Source organism: Phyllopteryx taeniolatus, chromosome 18, assembly GCF_024500385.1.
Source record: "Phyllopteryx taeniolatus isolate TA_2022b chromosome 18, UOR_Ptae_1.2, whole genome shotgun sequence".
Classification (NCBI taxonomy): Eukaryota; Metazoa; Chordata; class Actinopteri; order Syngnathiformes; family Syngnathidae; genus Phyllopteryx; species Phyllopteryx taeniolatus.
In genome coordinates, this window is record NC_084519.1 from 8,623,722 (window position 1) to 8,637,859 (window position 14,138).

Consider the following 14,138-nt stretch of genomic DNA (forward strand, 5'->3'; position numbering starts at 1 on the left):
ACTTGGTGCTGGCCTCTCCTGCAGACATTATCCGGGTGTGCTGCGCCAAGTTTTAAATGAAATGTTTTATAGGATGGGCACTTGGGATGACTTAAATCAACCAAAACATGCACTTGCTGGCTTTACCAAAGTTATCAGAGCGATACATTTATTTTCTGTAACTTTAATGTTACAATTATGTCACTTCAAACTTCAGTGCTACTTAAAGCACAAAACCCTTCACCAAAAGCACACGCAGTCTGTTCGTGTGAACACAAAATTTAGTGATCAGTATTTGCGATCTTAGAAGATCAGGGGCCTCATGTACAAAAGGTGCGTACGCACAAAAACATGGCGTCCGTTCTTTTTCACGGCGAAGTTCAGATGTATCAAGAGTGACATGACCGTGGAAATGTGCGGTGCCTCACGCCAACTGCATGGCTAGCGTACGCACGTTTCTGCAGCTTTTGGTGCTTTGGCGACACTTAGAGGTGATGCTGGGAAACTGTTCTCATAAATCTGCACACCAGAGAGACATGAATAATTAGCACTGATGAACAATTCATGCCCGGCAACATTTGATTTCAACAATGCAATTGGGGCAAGGACTGAGAATTAATTTGTTAACCAGTGTATTTAATGTACCACTGATATATGTGAGGACACCTATTAATTGATCAAGGCGATCATTTATGCCGCATATTGCCCACACAATTGCTTTATGACTCCAGCACATGCACTGAAAAAAAGAGGCCTTTGAATTTACTTCATTTGAACATGTACATCGGTTGCACATGATTAAAATGTGTTTAAATTGACATAATTTACCCCTCTTCTCCTAAAAAAAAATGTTTTTGTCAGTGTGCGTGTCCTCTGCTGTGTATTAAAATAATAAATTGAGTAATCAAAAAGGAGTCAAAAGTTTTTGATATCTTCTTTGATATGCTGATGTGCTTATATTTGAATTCAAAAGATTTATTACAAATACCACACATACAACATTTACGCATGAACCTTTATCTCACAGGGCTGAGTGTAGGTTACTGTATGAACACATTTGTTATGAGTTCTAAAAAAATACATGGTGTTAACCTTGTGGGGTGATCATAGTCAGCCACGTCCTCCCATCACCCCTGAGAGAGCAGCATCACCCATGATCGCAGCGATTCTCTCCTCGAACGGGTGAGAATCTTCCGCCTTTTTTTGGCCACACTTTGCGGTGGGCAGCTGTCCTCCGCTTCACATCCACGTTAATGTCTGACCACTTCTTTTTTTAGTTCAGCATGTGCGCGCTATTCTGTCTCCACAGCATTGACAGCCGCACACGCGCTGTCCCATTCACTCCTCTTTCGCGTGTTGTTAATGCCGTAGGACAGCGTGCCAAAGAGGATTTTCTTGCCTGCCTCCACTTCATTGAGCAACTTCACATTCAGAAAAATTCTTTTTCTTCATTACCTTGCTCATTTTCCTTTTTTTCTGATCATGCAGAGATCGGCATCTCAGGTGCAGGGTTCATTTAAATATGACTTGCATATTCATATGTGGGCGTGGACAGGGAGGAGTCAGCTTCTCCAACACCACGTTGATTGGAATGTATGAAGGAAATGTGCTTGGATTCATGAGTACGCAGCGTTTCATACATCTGAATATTTTTGTGCGTACGACATTTTCTGGATTTGAGCATACGCCATGTTTTAGGAGGAAATCCACGCAAGTCTTTGTACATGAGGCACCAGGTTCTTGGTCTTTCTCAGCATTTTGTATTAAATTACTTTTAGTATTAAATTACTTTTGTTTGGCTGAATATCTCACTTAAACCCTTAAAAATATTGATATTTTGGGCAAATCTTTACAATAATAAATATGCTAAATAAGCTTAGTGGTTGCCCAACCTTGTCAGCTTTCTCAACCTCTTCTTGCTTATTCTTTCTTTCTGTCCTTCTCATGCTTATTTGACCAGCCCCCACCCCATTGGATGTTGTCGCTGCTGCTGCTTTTTTCCCTGCTATTTCTAACAGAAATGTTAAAACAAAAAGTGGTACCTTCACTTACGAGTGCCTCAAGTTAGGAGTTTTTCTCTGTTACGAGCTGTCCAGATTTATTCTCTCTCTCTCTCTCTCTCTCTCTCTACTCTCTCTCTCTCTCTCTCTCTCTCTCTCTCTTCCTCCCTCCCTCCCTCCCTCCCCCTCTAAGATAGATTAGTGAGTACTGTTGGTACTAGTACTGTTATGCAACTGGGATGTGAGCAAGGAGAGTCACAGTCACCAATACACTTTCAGACGTTTATTATGGGTCAAGCAGTCAAACACACAAATACAAAATGAAAACACTCGCAAGGAGCTGCTCTAGGCCATAACTCACACCCAGACGCTCACACATAGACTAACCTTCTCCAGCTCTTCACTCATTCAGCCACATCCCTTAAAGGCACTTATCCAACACACAAATATCACAGTATGTCCAGTGGTTACACTTTGTAAATCAAATTGCTTACTTTCTATTCTTTGTTGTTATATTGTTATATGAGTGCGACATGCTATTTTCTTTATTAAGTATACCCAACAAATTGAACTCCTAAGTCCCGGTACCACTGTATAAGACGATAATGCAGCCTTTCACAGCTGGAAAACTAAAAGTCACCCCAGACTAATGATTCCATTCAGCTTCCGGGACCTGCCTGCATGCCACCCAAACAAAAAGAATCCAGAGCTGACGAGTTGAAAGCAAAATCCTCCTCCCCTGCGCAGTCGTTGCATCCGTATTCTGTCGTCACGTGACACTTGTGTATGAAAGACTCTGCTCTCTTCTCGCCTCTAACGCTTTATCTGTCTGTTGTTCACATACTCCTTTTGTTAACTTTCCATTTTGGATGCACTTGGCTCCTTAACAACCCCAGGCTGCTCCGAACAGCAATTTGTCTTCTGTTTTTGGTTTGTTTTACTCCCCCCCAGATTGGCAGGGATATACGAGTGCCCGCTTCGATTGGTGGATTTTGTTAACCATTCAGCTCCAAAGATACCAAGCCCTTTCCTCCTCAATTTCTTCATCAGAATGCAAAAATAAAAAAATAAACACTTGGTTAATAAAGTTATATTGCACCTGGAAAGGATTTCCAGTGCTTTACTCCCCCCCCCCAACACACATTTTGTTTTGTTACAGGTTTATTACAAAATGTAGTAATTTTTTGGATGGCTGCGAATACCTTATGTAGCTGAGGATAAGTTCCACAGAAAATCTTTTAACAGATTCATTTGTGATGAGCGAACCGCCAATAGGCAAGGGTTCACTGAGCTCGTTAAAAAGACGTTATGAGACATTTCCATTCGTTGTTTAAACACATTTAACGGCCTCATGTAGGGCTGCGATGATTAAACAACTTGAATAATTTAATTCAATTACACAAAAAAGTCAAAGCTAAATGGTTGCCTCTGAAGCTTTTCAATGATCATTTTTCCACACATTACTGCAGACTCACGTAGACATAAGTTGGTGTGATGGTGCTGAGTCAGGAGGAAAAATCGTGTAAAATACAAAGAATCTCCAAAATTAGGGAACATTTCACACTTGGGGGGGGGGGGGGGGGGGAAAGATAACAAAGAGCAATCAGTCTAGGACAAAGCAGAACTGGTTTACACAACTCCATGTCTACGACTGGTGACATAAAAATCGATAGCTAGTTTAATACAGCCCACCACGCGAGTTAGAACTTATTGTAATGTCCCACAGATGGTCAAGGATAGACTCAACACACAGATTGTCTAACAGTTAGCCAGTTCTACAGCCAGCTTCTAACCTGATTAACCTGACAGCCAGCTCAACACTCATTCACTGACTTCCACCTCACCCACCAGGCCAGGCCCCGCTTTTTAAAGCCACACACATTCAAAGTCACAGATACTACAGTGTAGAACGTGAGGATGGTGAACCTAAGTGTACAAAATGATACCTGCAACTCGCATCTAAATTTGTGTTGTATTGTTGTTTAATAATGTAAAATCGATTTTGTATTCGATTATCAGAGTAATCGATGGGCTCATCACTAGAATAATCGATTCTAAAAATATTCAATAGGTGCAGTCCTAGTCTCGTGTCATAAAGTGGGCTTTCATCCACAGACAATCTAATTTGAAGTTTAGGTGTCATCATTGCTCCTTAAGAAAATACAGACAATTGTCTGCATGGTCACAAGGTGGTGATGAGCACTGATAAAAGTTCTTGTGAGTGTGAGGAGGGGGCTGGTGTCTGGTGACTTGATATGTGGTCTTGACTTGAATACTGGTCATTAATGTCACCGCTGATTTCTCAATGGATTGGCTGACGTTAATGACCAATCCTCATGGTGGAGGGAGGGGGGGGGGGGGGGGGGGGCACAGTGTGCTGGGCATGAGTCTATCCCTCAAGTAACAACTTGCTCTTGGCTGCTACTGAAACCAACAGACTTCTAACGCCTCACAACCGACGTGGACGCTACCAGCTTAACAGTTTTGTGTTTTCTGTGTGTTTGTGATGTTACAGAAGCAGAAGAACATTGCGGGTGCGCTGGCCTTTTGGATGGCCAATGCCTCGGAGCTGCTTAACTTCATCAAGCAGGATCGTGACTTAAGCCGCGTCACGCTGGACGCCCAGGATGTCCTCGCCCACCTCGTCCAGATGGCCTTCAAGTCAGTGTTGTCTTAAATGCTCCATGCGATCTATCCACAGGTCAACAAAAAGCATTGAATTGTAAGGAAATGTGTGTGGTGTGTGCTCACAGGTACCTGGTCCATTGCCTGCAGGCCGACCTCAACAACTACATGGCTGCCTTCCTAGATGACCCAGAGGAACACAATCCCCAGAGACCCAAGATAGGTAACTGACAAAAAAAACAACACATTTTTTTTTTTTTTTTTTACTTTTACCCATTTATTGCACTTTGTCACTAAGTATAATTTTTTTTTTAACAATGTATTGCGAGTTGGGGGGAAAATACAGCATTTTGCGCTTAAAACTTTGCAAAATATAACATCTTCATTTGCGTTTTGTGGCCAAATATATAATTTCGATACTTTTCATAGAGTAATTGTGTAGGGTAATAACTGGCGTCCCCCTTCCTTTTTCTGCAGAGGACGTCCTGCATACGTTGACGGGCGCCATGTCGCTGCTGCGGCGGTGTCGCGTCAACGCGGCGCTGACCATCCAGCTCTTCTCGCAGCTCTTCCACTTCATCAACATGTGGCTCTTCAACAAGCTGGTGACGGACAGCGAGTCGGGCCTGTGCTGCCACTACTGGGGCGCCATCCTGCGCCAGCAGCTCAGCCACATTGAGGCTTGGGCCGAGAAGCAGGGCCTGGAACTGGCCGCCGACTGCCACCTGAGTCGCATTGTGCAGGTAGGAGGGTGCAAATGACCTACAGGATAGGAAAGCAGGAAGGGGAGGCAACTTTTGAGCCCAAGGGGCCACATTTCAATTTTAAAATGGATAAAAGGGCCAGCTTATTTGTACTGTAGATGATGTACTAAAAAGCTAGTGTATGTAAAATATGTATGACAGTTAATTTTATTGATTAAATAATAGATTCTGATTTAGAAGAAGAAGAAGAATCACCTTTTATTGTCATGAACATGCATGCATGCACACGAAATTTGTTCTCTGCATTTTACCCATCATAGTGAACACATACACATGTTAGTGGAACACACTGGAGCAGGGGGCAGCTGAAGCGCCCGGGGAGCATTTCGGGGTATCAGTGTCTTGCTCAAGGACACCACAGCCGTGAGTCCGGGAGATGTTGGCGGATGGTCTAGTCGGGGTCTTGAACCTCGGTCCCCAACGGTGGCAGGCGATGATCAGTGCTGCCTTGAGATATTAGTTTAATTCGTTGCGTGACCATGCTCATCTTTCCCCACTGAAATGAATGGAAATATCAATCTCTTCCAGCCTCCCCCACACACCCCCAAAAAAACAAAAATTGTTTTGTTGGTTTTTAAATAACACTGTTATATTGTACTTTATAAAAAACATATAGTAATAACATACTCAGACAGAATGCAAAGAATAAGGAATTAAAGTCTGTCCATCATGATTAATTCATAGCGGCTTCTTCTGGTGTGCACGACTTGGTCACAAATACACAAAGCGTAATTCTGTTTTCATAGGATCAGCTCGTGACCGAGGTGTGGGTGCGGGTAGGAACGTAGATCGACCGGTAAATTGAGAGCTTCGCCTTTCGGCTTAGCTCCTTCTTTACCACAACGGACCGATACAAAGCCCGCATCACTGCAGACGCTGCACCGATCTGCCTGTCGATCTCTCGTTCCATTCTTCGCTCACTTGTGAAAAAGACCCCAAGATACTTGAACCTGGAGAGGGCACGCCACCCTTTTCCGTCTCAGATTTGGAGGTGCTGATTCTCATCCCAGCCGCTTCACACTCGGCTGCGAACTGCTCCAGTGAGAGTTGGAGGTCATGGCTTGATGAAGCCAACAGAACCATATCATCTGCAAAAAGCAGAGATGCAATACTGAGGCCAACAAACCGGACCCCCTCTACGCCTCGGCTGCGCCTAGAAATTATGTCCATAAAAGTTATGAACAGAATCGGTGACAAAGGGCAGCCTTGGCGGAGTCCAACCCTCACCGGGAACGAGTCCAACTTACTGTCGGATATGCGGACCAAACTCTGACTCCGGTCGTACAGGGACCGAACAGCCCGTTAGAACGCTTGTATCTCAAATTTCTGTTTGCAAGTCAAAGCAAAGAAAATCGGCTCAACTTGAATAACTTAAAAGTCGGGTCATATCTCAAGGCGCCACTGTATTTGGGTTGTACCTTGCCCACCACTCCTTTCACTAGGATCTTAGGAACTGTGAGATGTAACAGTTCCTAGAAGTTGCTGTACTCCATGCAACACAGATGTGAAGCAGTATTAATACAAAGAGTTCTAAGACGTGTGTTTGTGTCTGTGTCTACGTCTCGTCCAGGCCACCACCCTGCTGACCATGGACAAATACTCCATGCAAGACGTCCAGAACATCCACAGCACTTGCTTCAAGCTCAACTCCCTGCAGCTCCACGCACTCATGACCAACTACCACTGTGCTCCCGATGAGCCTTACATTCCGCCCGTAAGTTCCCCACTGAGCATTCATTGATGGACACTACTCACAAAAACCTTAGGATAATATTGGGCTTTGGGTAACATTTCAGACACTTCATAGCCGAAAATGCACTTTAACCCTTAGAGATAGGAATTGATAAGAATTTCGCAATTGTGACTCCATTATTGATATGGCTTGTCAATCCAATTCCTTATCGATACTCTTAGTGATTCTCTTTGGGTGAGGGACTGAAATAATATAAATGATACAGTATATGATATCATTGATGTTATTATCATTATACATCATGAATGATGAAATGATGATAAAATATGGACAATATTTTGTATCCTGATAGTAATATACATCATGTATATACATATATAATAAATATTAAATAGATAAAATATATAATTAAAAGAAAATACTCATTTGCAGTGAAAAAAAGACCATTCAAAATATCTATATTCTCTTGGCAAGACTAATCGAATTACACTCAATCCATCTGTTACACTATTGAGGCACAAGAATTACATCATAAAACAAGTTTTTGTGTTACCATCTTGGGGGCTAAGAGGAATCAAGAAGCGGTATCGTCAGGCAAGAAAACAAAGGATTCCTAGAATCAAATTTTTCGAATCCCATCCCTAATAACCTGTACAGGTGAAATTCATTTGACCTTGTTCACCTGTTTGAATTACAATTGCTATTTAAACAGTTGCCGTCATCATTCTGTCCACATTGTGACATCGAGACGCAGGTTTTTGGAATCTGGGAGGAGGTCTTCGCACCTGGAGACAACTCACGCAAGCACGGATCCCCGTGCTTTTGGCAAACAAGCCAACAGGATGGAAAGAAGGACTTTTAACTCACATTTTTTTTCCCAGGAGCTGATCGACCACGTGGTGGCAGTGGCGGAGAACACGGCGGACGAGCTGGCGCGTAGTGATGGCCGTGAGGTGCAGCTGGAGGAGGACCCCGACCTGCAACTGCCCTTCCTGCTGCCCGAGGACGGATACTCGTGCGACGTGGTGCGCAGCATGCCCAATGGCCTGCAAGACTTCCTCGACCCGCTGCTGCAGCGAGGTAGCAGGACCACTTGTACAGTTGACATGTAACACTAACACCAAAGACAGTTAAGAATGTAGGTTACAAAATGCTGGATTTACTGAGAGAAACTGGCCTGAATCTACCATTTTAGTAGCAAAATATTACATTTCATTTTTTTGGTATAGCCTTTTTCTGTACAAATAGTGTTTTCAATTTGATTACATTTGAAGCTATATAATGTAGCCTTTTTACGACCAAATATATTGTTTTTATGGTCAAATTGTCATGGTCTGTGTTTTGATGACTTTCTTTGTTTGGCCTTCTGGGGAACGTCTTGGATCCGTTCCTTCGGGGGGGGGGGGGAAGAGCACTGTCATGGTCTGTGTTTTGCTTCATGTTTTCCTGTGTTCCATGTCTTGTGTGCTCATTTAGTTATTGTGTCCACCTGTTCTCGTCAACCTTCTACCTACCAATCAGCTCCCTCCAGCCACTCGTCTTGTCAATCTGTTTGCATTTAGTTCCCTGGTTTCTTTCAGTTTAGTACGTTATTGTCACATCGCAGTGTTGCTCAGTTATTTCACGAGTCATGTCTTTGACACATTGGGGTTTTTTGAAGGCAAGGCAAAACGTGGTGGACCCAAGTCCAGGGAGCCAACGCAGTATATTTAATTCCAAAAACAAAGTAAAACGAGGATCATGGAAAAATCTAAATACTAAATGAACAAAATCTAAACACAAAGTAACAAAGAAACCCTTGAGTAAACTTAAAACTGGAAACATGCCTGTCACGAACTGAGGTTTTTGAGGGCAAGGCAGAATGTGGAGGACCCAAGTGCAGGGAAGCAAGGCAGGCGTCTCAAAAATTGTTTTAATTTCCGAAAACAAGGATCGTGGAAAAATCTAAATACTAAATTGACAAAGTCCAAAATCTAAATGCAAAGTAGCAAAGAAACACTAGGGAACAAAGAAAACAGGAAACGAGACATGACTAGTGATATAACTGACAACTTCGACATTTGACATTGACATACTACAATGAACCGACAAGAACTGAAAGAAACCAGGGAACTAAATACAAACAGATTGACGAGGCAATGAGGAACACCTTGACAAAACACGAGTGGCTGGAGGGAGTTGATTGGTCCACACAAGGTAGAAGGTTGACGAGAACAGGTGGACACAATAACTAAATGAGCACACAAGACATGAAAAACATGGAACAAAGGAAAACTTTAAGCAAAACAAAACACAATCCAAACCAAAACACAGACCATGACACAAATACTTCATTTACCGTGCAATTTTAGTGGCAAAATGTCTTGTGTTTAAGTGTTTTCAAGGAAAAAGTTAACATTTTCATTCTATAGCTAATCTACAGTTTTAATGATGAAATACAGTAAGTAGTCCCTCATTAATGCAGAGTTTACATTCCAGAACCCACTGTAATACATACAATTTGTGAAGAAGCGACCATATATTTATTTATATACATCCATCCATCCATTTTCTGAGCCGCTTCTCCTCACTAGGGTCACGGGCGTGCTGGAGCCTATCCCAGCTATCATCGGGCAGGAGGCGGGGTACACCCTGAACTGGTTGCCAGCCAATCGCAGGGCACGTACAAACAAACAACCATTCACATTCACACCTATGGGCAATTTAGAGTCTCCTATTCATCCATGTTTTTGGGATGTGGGAGGAAACCGGAGTGCCCGGAGAAAACCCACGCTGGCACGGGGAGAACATGCAAACTCCACACAGGCGGGGCTGGGGATTGAACCCCGGTCCTCAGAACTGTGAGGCTGACGCTCTAACCAGTCGCCCACCGTGCCGCCTATTTATATACAGTGTATTGTAAAGCTTTATGCATGATACCAGTACAAAATAATATGCATGTAAGGTGCAAGTATTTTTTCTGTCCACCATCCTCACATTCTACACTGTAGTTTTGTAGACTTTGAATATGTGCGGCTTTAGAAGGCGGGGCCTGGCCAGGTGAGTGATGTGGGTGGCAGCAAGTGAGAGTGTGGAGTTGGCTGGCTGTTAAATGGCTAACCCGTTTAACCAGTTTCTGAGTTGAGTGACTCAGCGTCAGTTGTGGCGTGTTTTATTTTGATAGCATTTGTTCAATAAAGCGATTGAAAGTGCACTTGCAACTGTGTCTATCCTTGACCCCCGGTGGAGGTATTACAATTCGTTCCAGCTTGCAGTGGTAGGTGATATTAAATTAGCTAACAATGTTTATTTTACCATAGATGTGCAGTTGTGTAGTTCTGCTCTGAAGTAGACATATTGAACTTTATTTTTTCCTAGAAGATAAAGTTCAATATGTCTCTTTTAGATGTGCAATGATCCCAAACTTTGGACATTGTCTTTTATGCACTCTTTCCTCCTGGCCCATGATCATTGCTACATGATAGTAACAGTAACATTTAGCTCGTGTGGAAAACCGATCACCGCAAAATCTCACAATGTAGTGGAAAAATCTGCAATATACAATTAGATAGATATACGTGCAATTTAAAAATCTGCGATACAGTGAGACTGCAAAAAGTCAACCACAATATGACAAGTGATTACATAAGAAACTAGTCTATGTAAAAAAAATTACATTTTAGGGCAAATGTCATGTTTTGTGCCCGAAATGTGTTTCATCAATAAACGGTGTTTTAAAAGAAAAAACTTTTTCATTGTCCATTTTAGCCTTTTTGGGAGCAAATGTAGCGTTTTAACAGCAAAATACTTCATTTACATGAAAAACACTGTGATTTAAGTAAGAATCTTCCGTTTTAGTGGTAAAATGTTTTTATGGGCGCATTAAATTTTTTCCAAGATAAGAAATATAAGCGGCACGGTGAACGACTGGTTAGAGTGTCTGCCTCACAGTTCTGAGGACCTTGGTTCAATCCCCGGCCCCGCCTATGTGGAGTTTGCATGTTCTCCCTGCGCCTGCGTGGGTTTTCTCCGGGCACTCCGGTTTCCTCCCACATCCCAAAAACATGCATGGTAGGTTAATTGACAACTCTAAATTGCCCGTAGGTGTGAATGTGAGTGCGAATGGTTGCTTGTATGTGCCCTGCGATTGGGTGGAAACCAGTTCAGGGTGTACCCCACCTCCTGCCCGATGACAGCTGGGATAGGCTCCAGCACTCCCGCGACCCTTGTGAGGATAAGCGACTCAGAAAATGGATGGATGGATAAGAAATATAATAATTCCTGTACACGGTTCAAATGTGTCACCTTGTGGATGTGAGCAATGAGTCATCACAGCAATGTGATGACTCTTAAGATCACCTTTGGTTTAATTGACAGAAAAACAACTTTTTGATTGAAATCAAATTAGTTGAATCAGGGTTCTGCTATTAATAATGTCCAATGTTTGTTTTGTTTTATTGGAAACATTGTATAACTTCCCATATGTGGTTGTTTTTTTTATTTTGCCCAACAGGCTTCTGCCGGCTGACACCCCACCCTCGTTCGCCCGGAACGTGGACGGTCCACTTCGAAGGGGCCAACTGCGACAGCCACTTCTCTGCTGTTGACAACTCTGACATGGTATGACATAGTGTGCGTGCGTGCGTGCGTGCGATCCCAGCTACAGGCTGATATCGAAAGAGGTATAATTTCTACTGAACAGACGCAACAAACACACACGTTGAAGTAACTGCACATGAGTGAGCTTGTATCACAAAATGAGAGTGTGTTTAAGTAATAAAACGCACGTATACCTTCTCTGTAATCGGCCCATTTATTCCTGTTCAAACCTATTTCATGACTCTACATAATCACTCACTCACACACATAGACATTCACACAGCCATCAGTGTTGCCAAGATGACGGCTGACTAGCGAGACATTTTTGTTTGATGTTCATGACAGGATTAATTGCACAATTTAGCCTCTATCACACTGTCTGGAATTGCATTCAACATTTCCTGGCCTTTTCCCACATGGTTATTCTGTATAAGTAACACAGACATGGAATAGGTGGGACATGAGCAACACCATCTATCCATCCATCCATCCATCCATTTTCTACCGCTTATCCGAGGTCGGGTCGCGGGGGGAGTAGCTTTAGCAGGGACGCCCAGACTCTCCGTAGCAGAGGACTTACACTAGAATTGTCATGTCACAGCTATAACAAAAGATAAGGCATTTATCCTTCTATGCCTTTTACACAGAAAAGTGGCATATTGCGCACAATTGTGTACCCGTTCGCACATCAATTGCAGTGACTACAATTGCTTTCAACACAACAGGGAAGAAGAAGAGTTAAAGGTCCCCTTTTATCTGTTTTTTTTTTTTAAGTTTAATTTTGATCATCTTTGATATCCTATTATGGGGTGTGCAAGATAATTTGGCTTAGAAATGCAGGTTAGCTTTTTCATGCGATTATGGTTGGTCTTTTCTCCCTTGCATTTGAGATGGTCGAATTTCTCATTATTATGCCACATGTAAATGAGATTTGCTCTGATTGGATCACTTATCTTCTCTATTTTAAATATGGAAAACAACTTGGCTCTAATTGGTCCATATCATGGCGTCTGCCAGATAGCAATGTCACGTCCTTTAATATCTAGTTCAGACTTCTGTCCCTCTCAAGAGTTTGATCGCAGAAGTTATTTATACTCCCCCTCCACCGTTGCCGCTCACCACGCTCTCTTGCCGGACGCTAGCACGCCGACGACCTACTGAAGAGGACCGAGGTGGGAGAAGTATATTAATGTGGCGCAAATTAAGCGAATGCCCATTCAGTGTGTATAAATAATTGTGCAGCACAGTTTACCAAGTGTTGGCCCACTAATAGGGAACCCAAAGTGGGCAGGTACTTGAATATTGCCAAAACTACATCACACCATCGACAATTTCAAATTTCTAAGTGGTTTTGGTGTTCAAAGGCTATTGCCTTCAATCGCCAAACCGCATAGATGTCAACCTTAAAACCTGCCACAAACTCAGTTTGACCTACGTTTTGCATAAAAAAGTAGGAAAAAAATGGATTCTGATGGAAGGGGACCTGCAAAGTGAAAGTAAATCCATCCATCCATTTTCTTTTACCGCTTATCCTCACTAGGGTCGCGGGCGTGCTGGAGCCTATCCCAGCTATCTTCGGGCGAGAGGCGGGGTACACCCTGAACTGGTCACCAGCCAATCGCAGGGCACATAGAAACAATTTCCAGGTGGACTTTGCACCCCCAATTCTGTGTCATACGCTCTCTGTGAAAGATGACATTTTTTCGTATTACTTTGTATAACAAACACCACACAACACAATCAAAGCAGGACTAGCCAGCTAACGTTGCACTCTCATTCGCAGACTCCCATGTCCCTCACCAGACCAGGCCCTGCCTTTTAAAGCCATACACGCTGAAAGGTCACAGATACTACAGTAGAATCTGAGGGTAGCACACCCGACTAGACAAAAAAATAAATAATACGTGCACCGTACATACATGTTATGTACGTGTTGCAGGATCTCTGAGTCACTTTGTGGGACTTTCATTTCTTTACCACAAGTAGTCACCACATAAACAGAAAAACATCCCTTTCAGCAGCTATTATGGTTTTAGCCAAAGGCCGGGAAATGTTGACCGTAAAAGCGTTACGTCAGTAGACAGTCACCACTGCGGATTTGGTTGAAAGTGAGTAAACAACTAGACGGTGTTATGGACACTGTTGTTACTCGCATGTCAGGCAAGAAAGAAAAAAGTGTCATCTTGCAGTCACTTCCTTGTGGTCACCACCCACGATGACACAATACTGACAAAGGAGGTGGTAACACACACACATGCGCATACACACAGACACACACAAATTGGATGCGGACCTATTTATTTTCCATAAGTGTGCCACCAGCCGGTTTGTATTGGACGGCCGTTGTGAGAGAATTTTCTCTAGTGATGTGGGAACCCTTGGTAGCACTCAGCCTCCACACCCACTCACCCAACCCTGCACATCTGTGTGCTTGTGTATGAGATGGCGTGTGTGTGTGTGCATGTGTTTTGTGTGACAGAGTGAGTCAGAGAGAGAGAG

General features: G+C 43.0%; 1 protein-coding gene across 1 annotated transcript in view; it reads left to right on the forward strand.

Annotated features, from left to right (window-relative positions):
* Nucleotides 1-14,138, forward strand: part of LOC133468590 (afadin-like) — a 95,624-nt gene that overhangs the window by 47,601 nt on the left and 33,885 nt on the right. Inside the window, 6 exon segments of the mRNA XM_061754669.1 lie at nt 4,495-4,640; nt 4,733-4,827; nt 5,082-5,347; nt 6,939-7,082; nt 7,943-8,141; nt 11,554-11,660. Of these exon segments, the coding sequence (XP_061610653.1) occupies nt 4,495-4,640; nt 4,733-4,827; nt 5,082-5,347; nt 6,939-7,082; nt 7,943-8,141; nt 11,554-11,660 (957 nt within the window).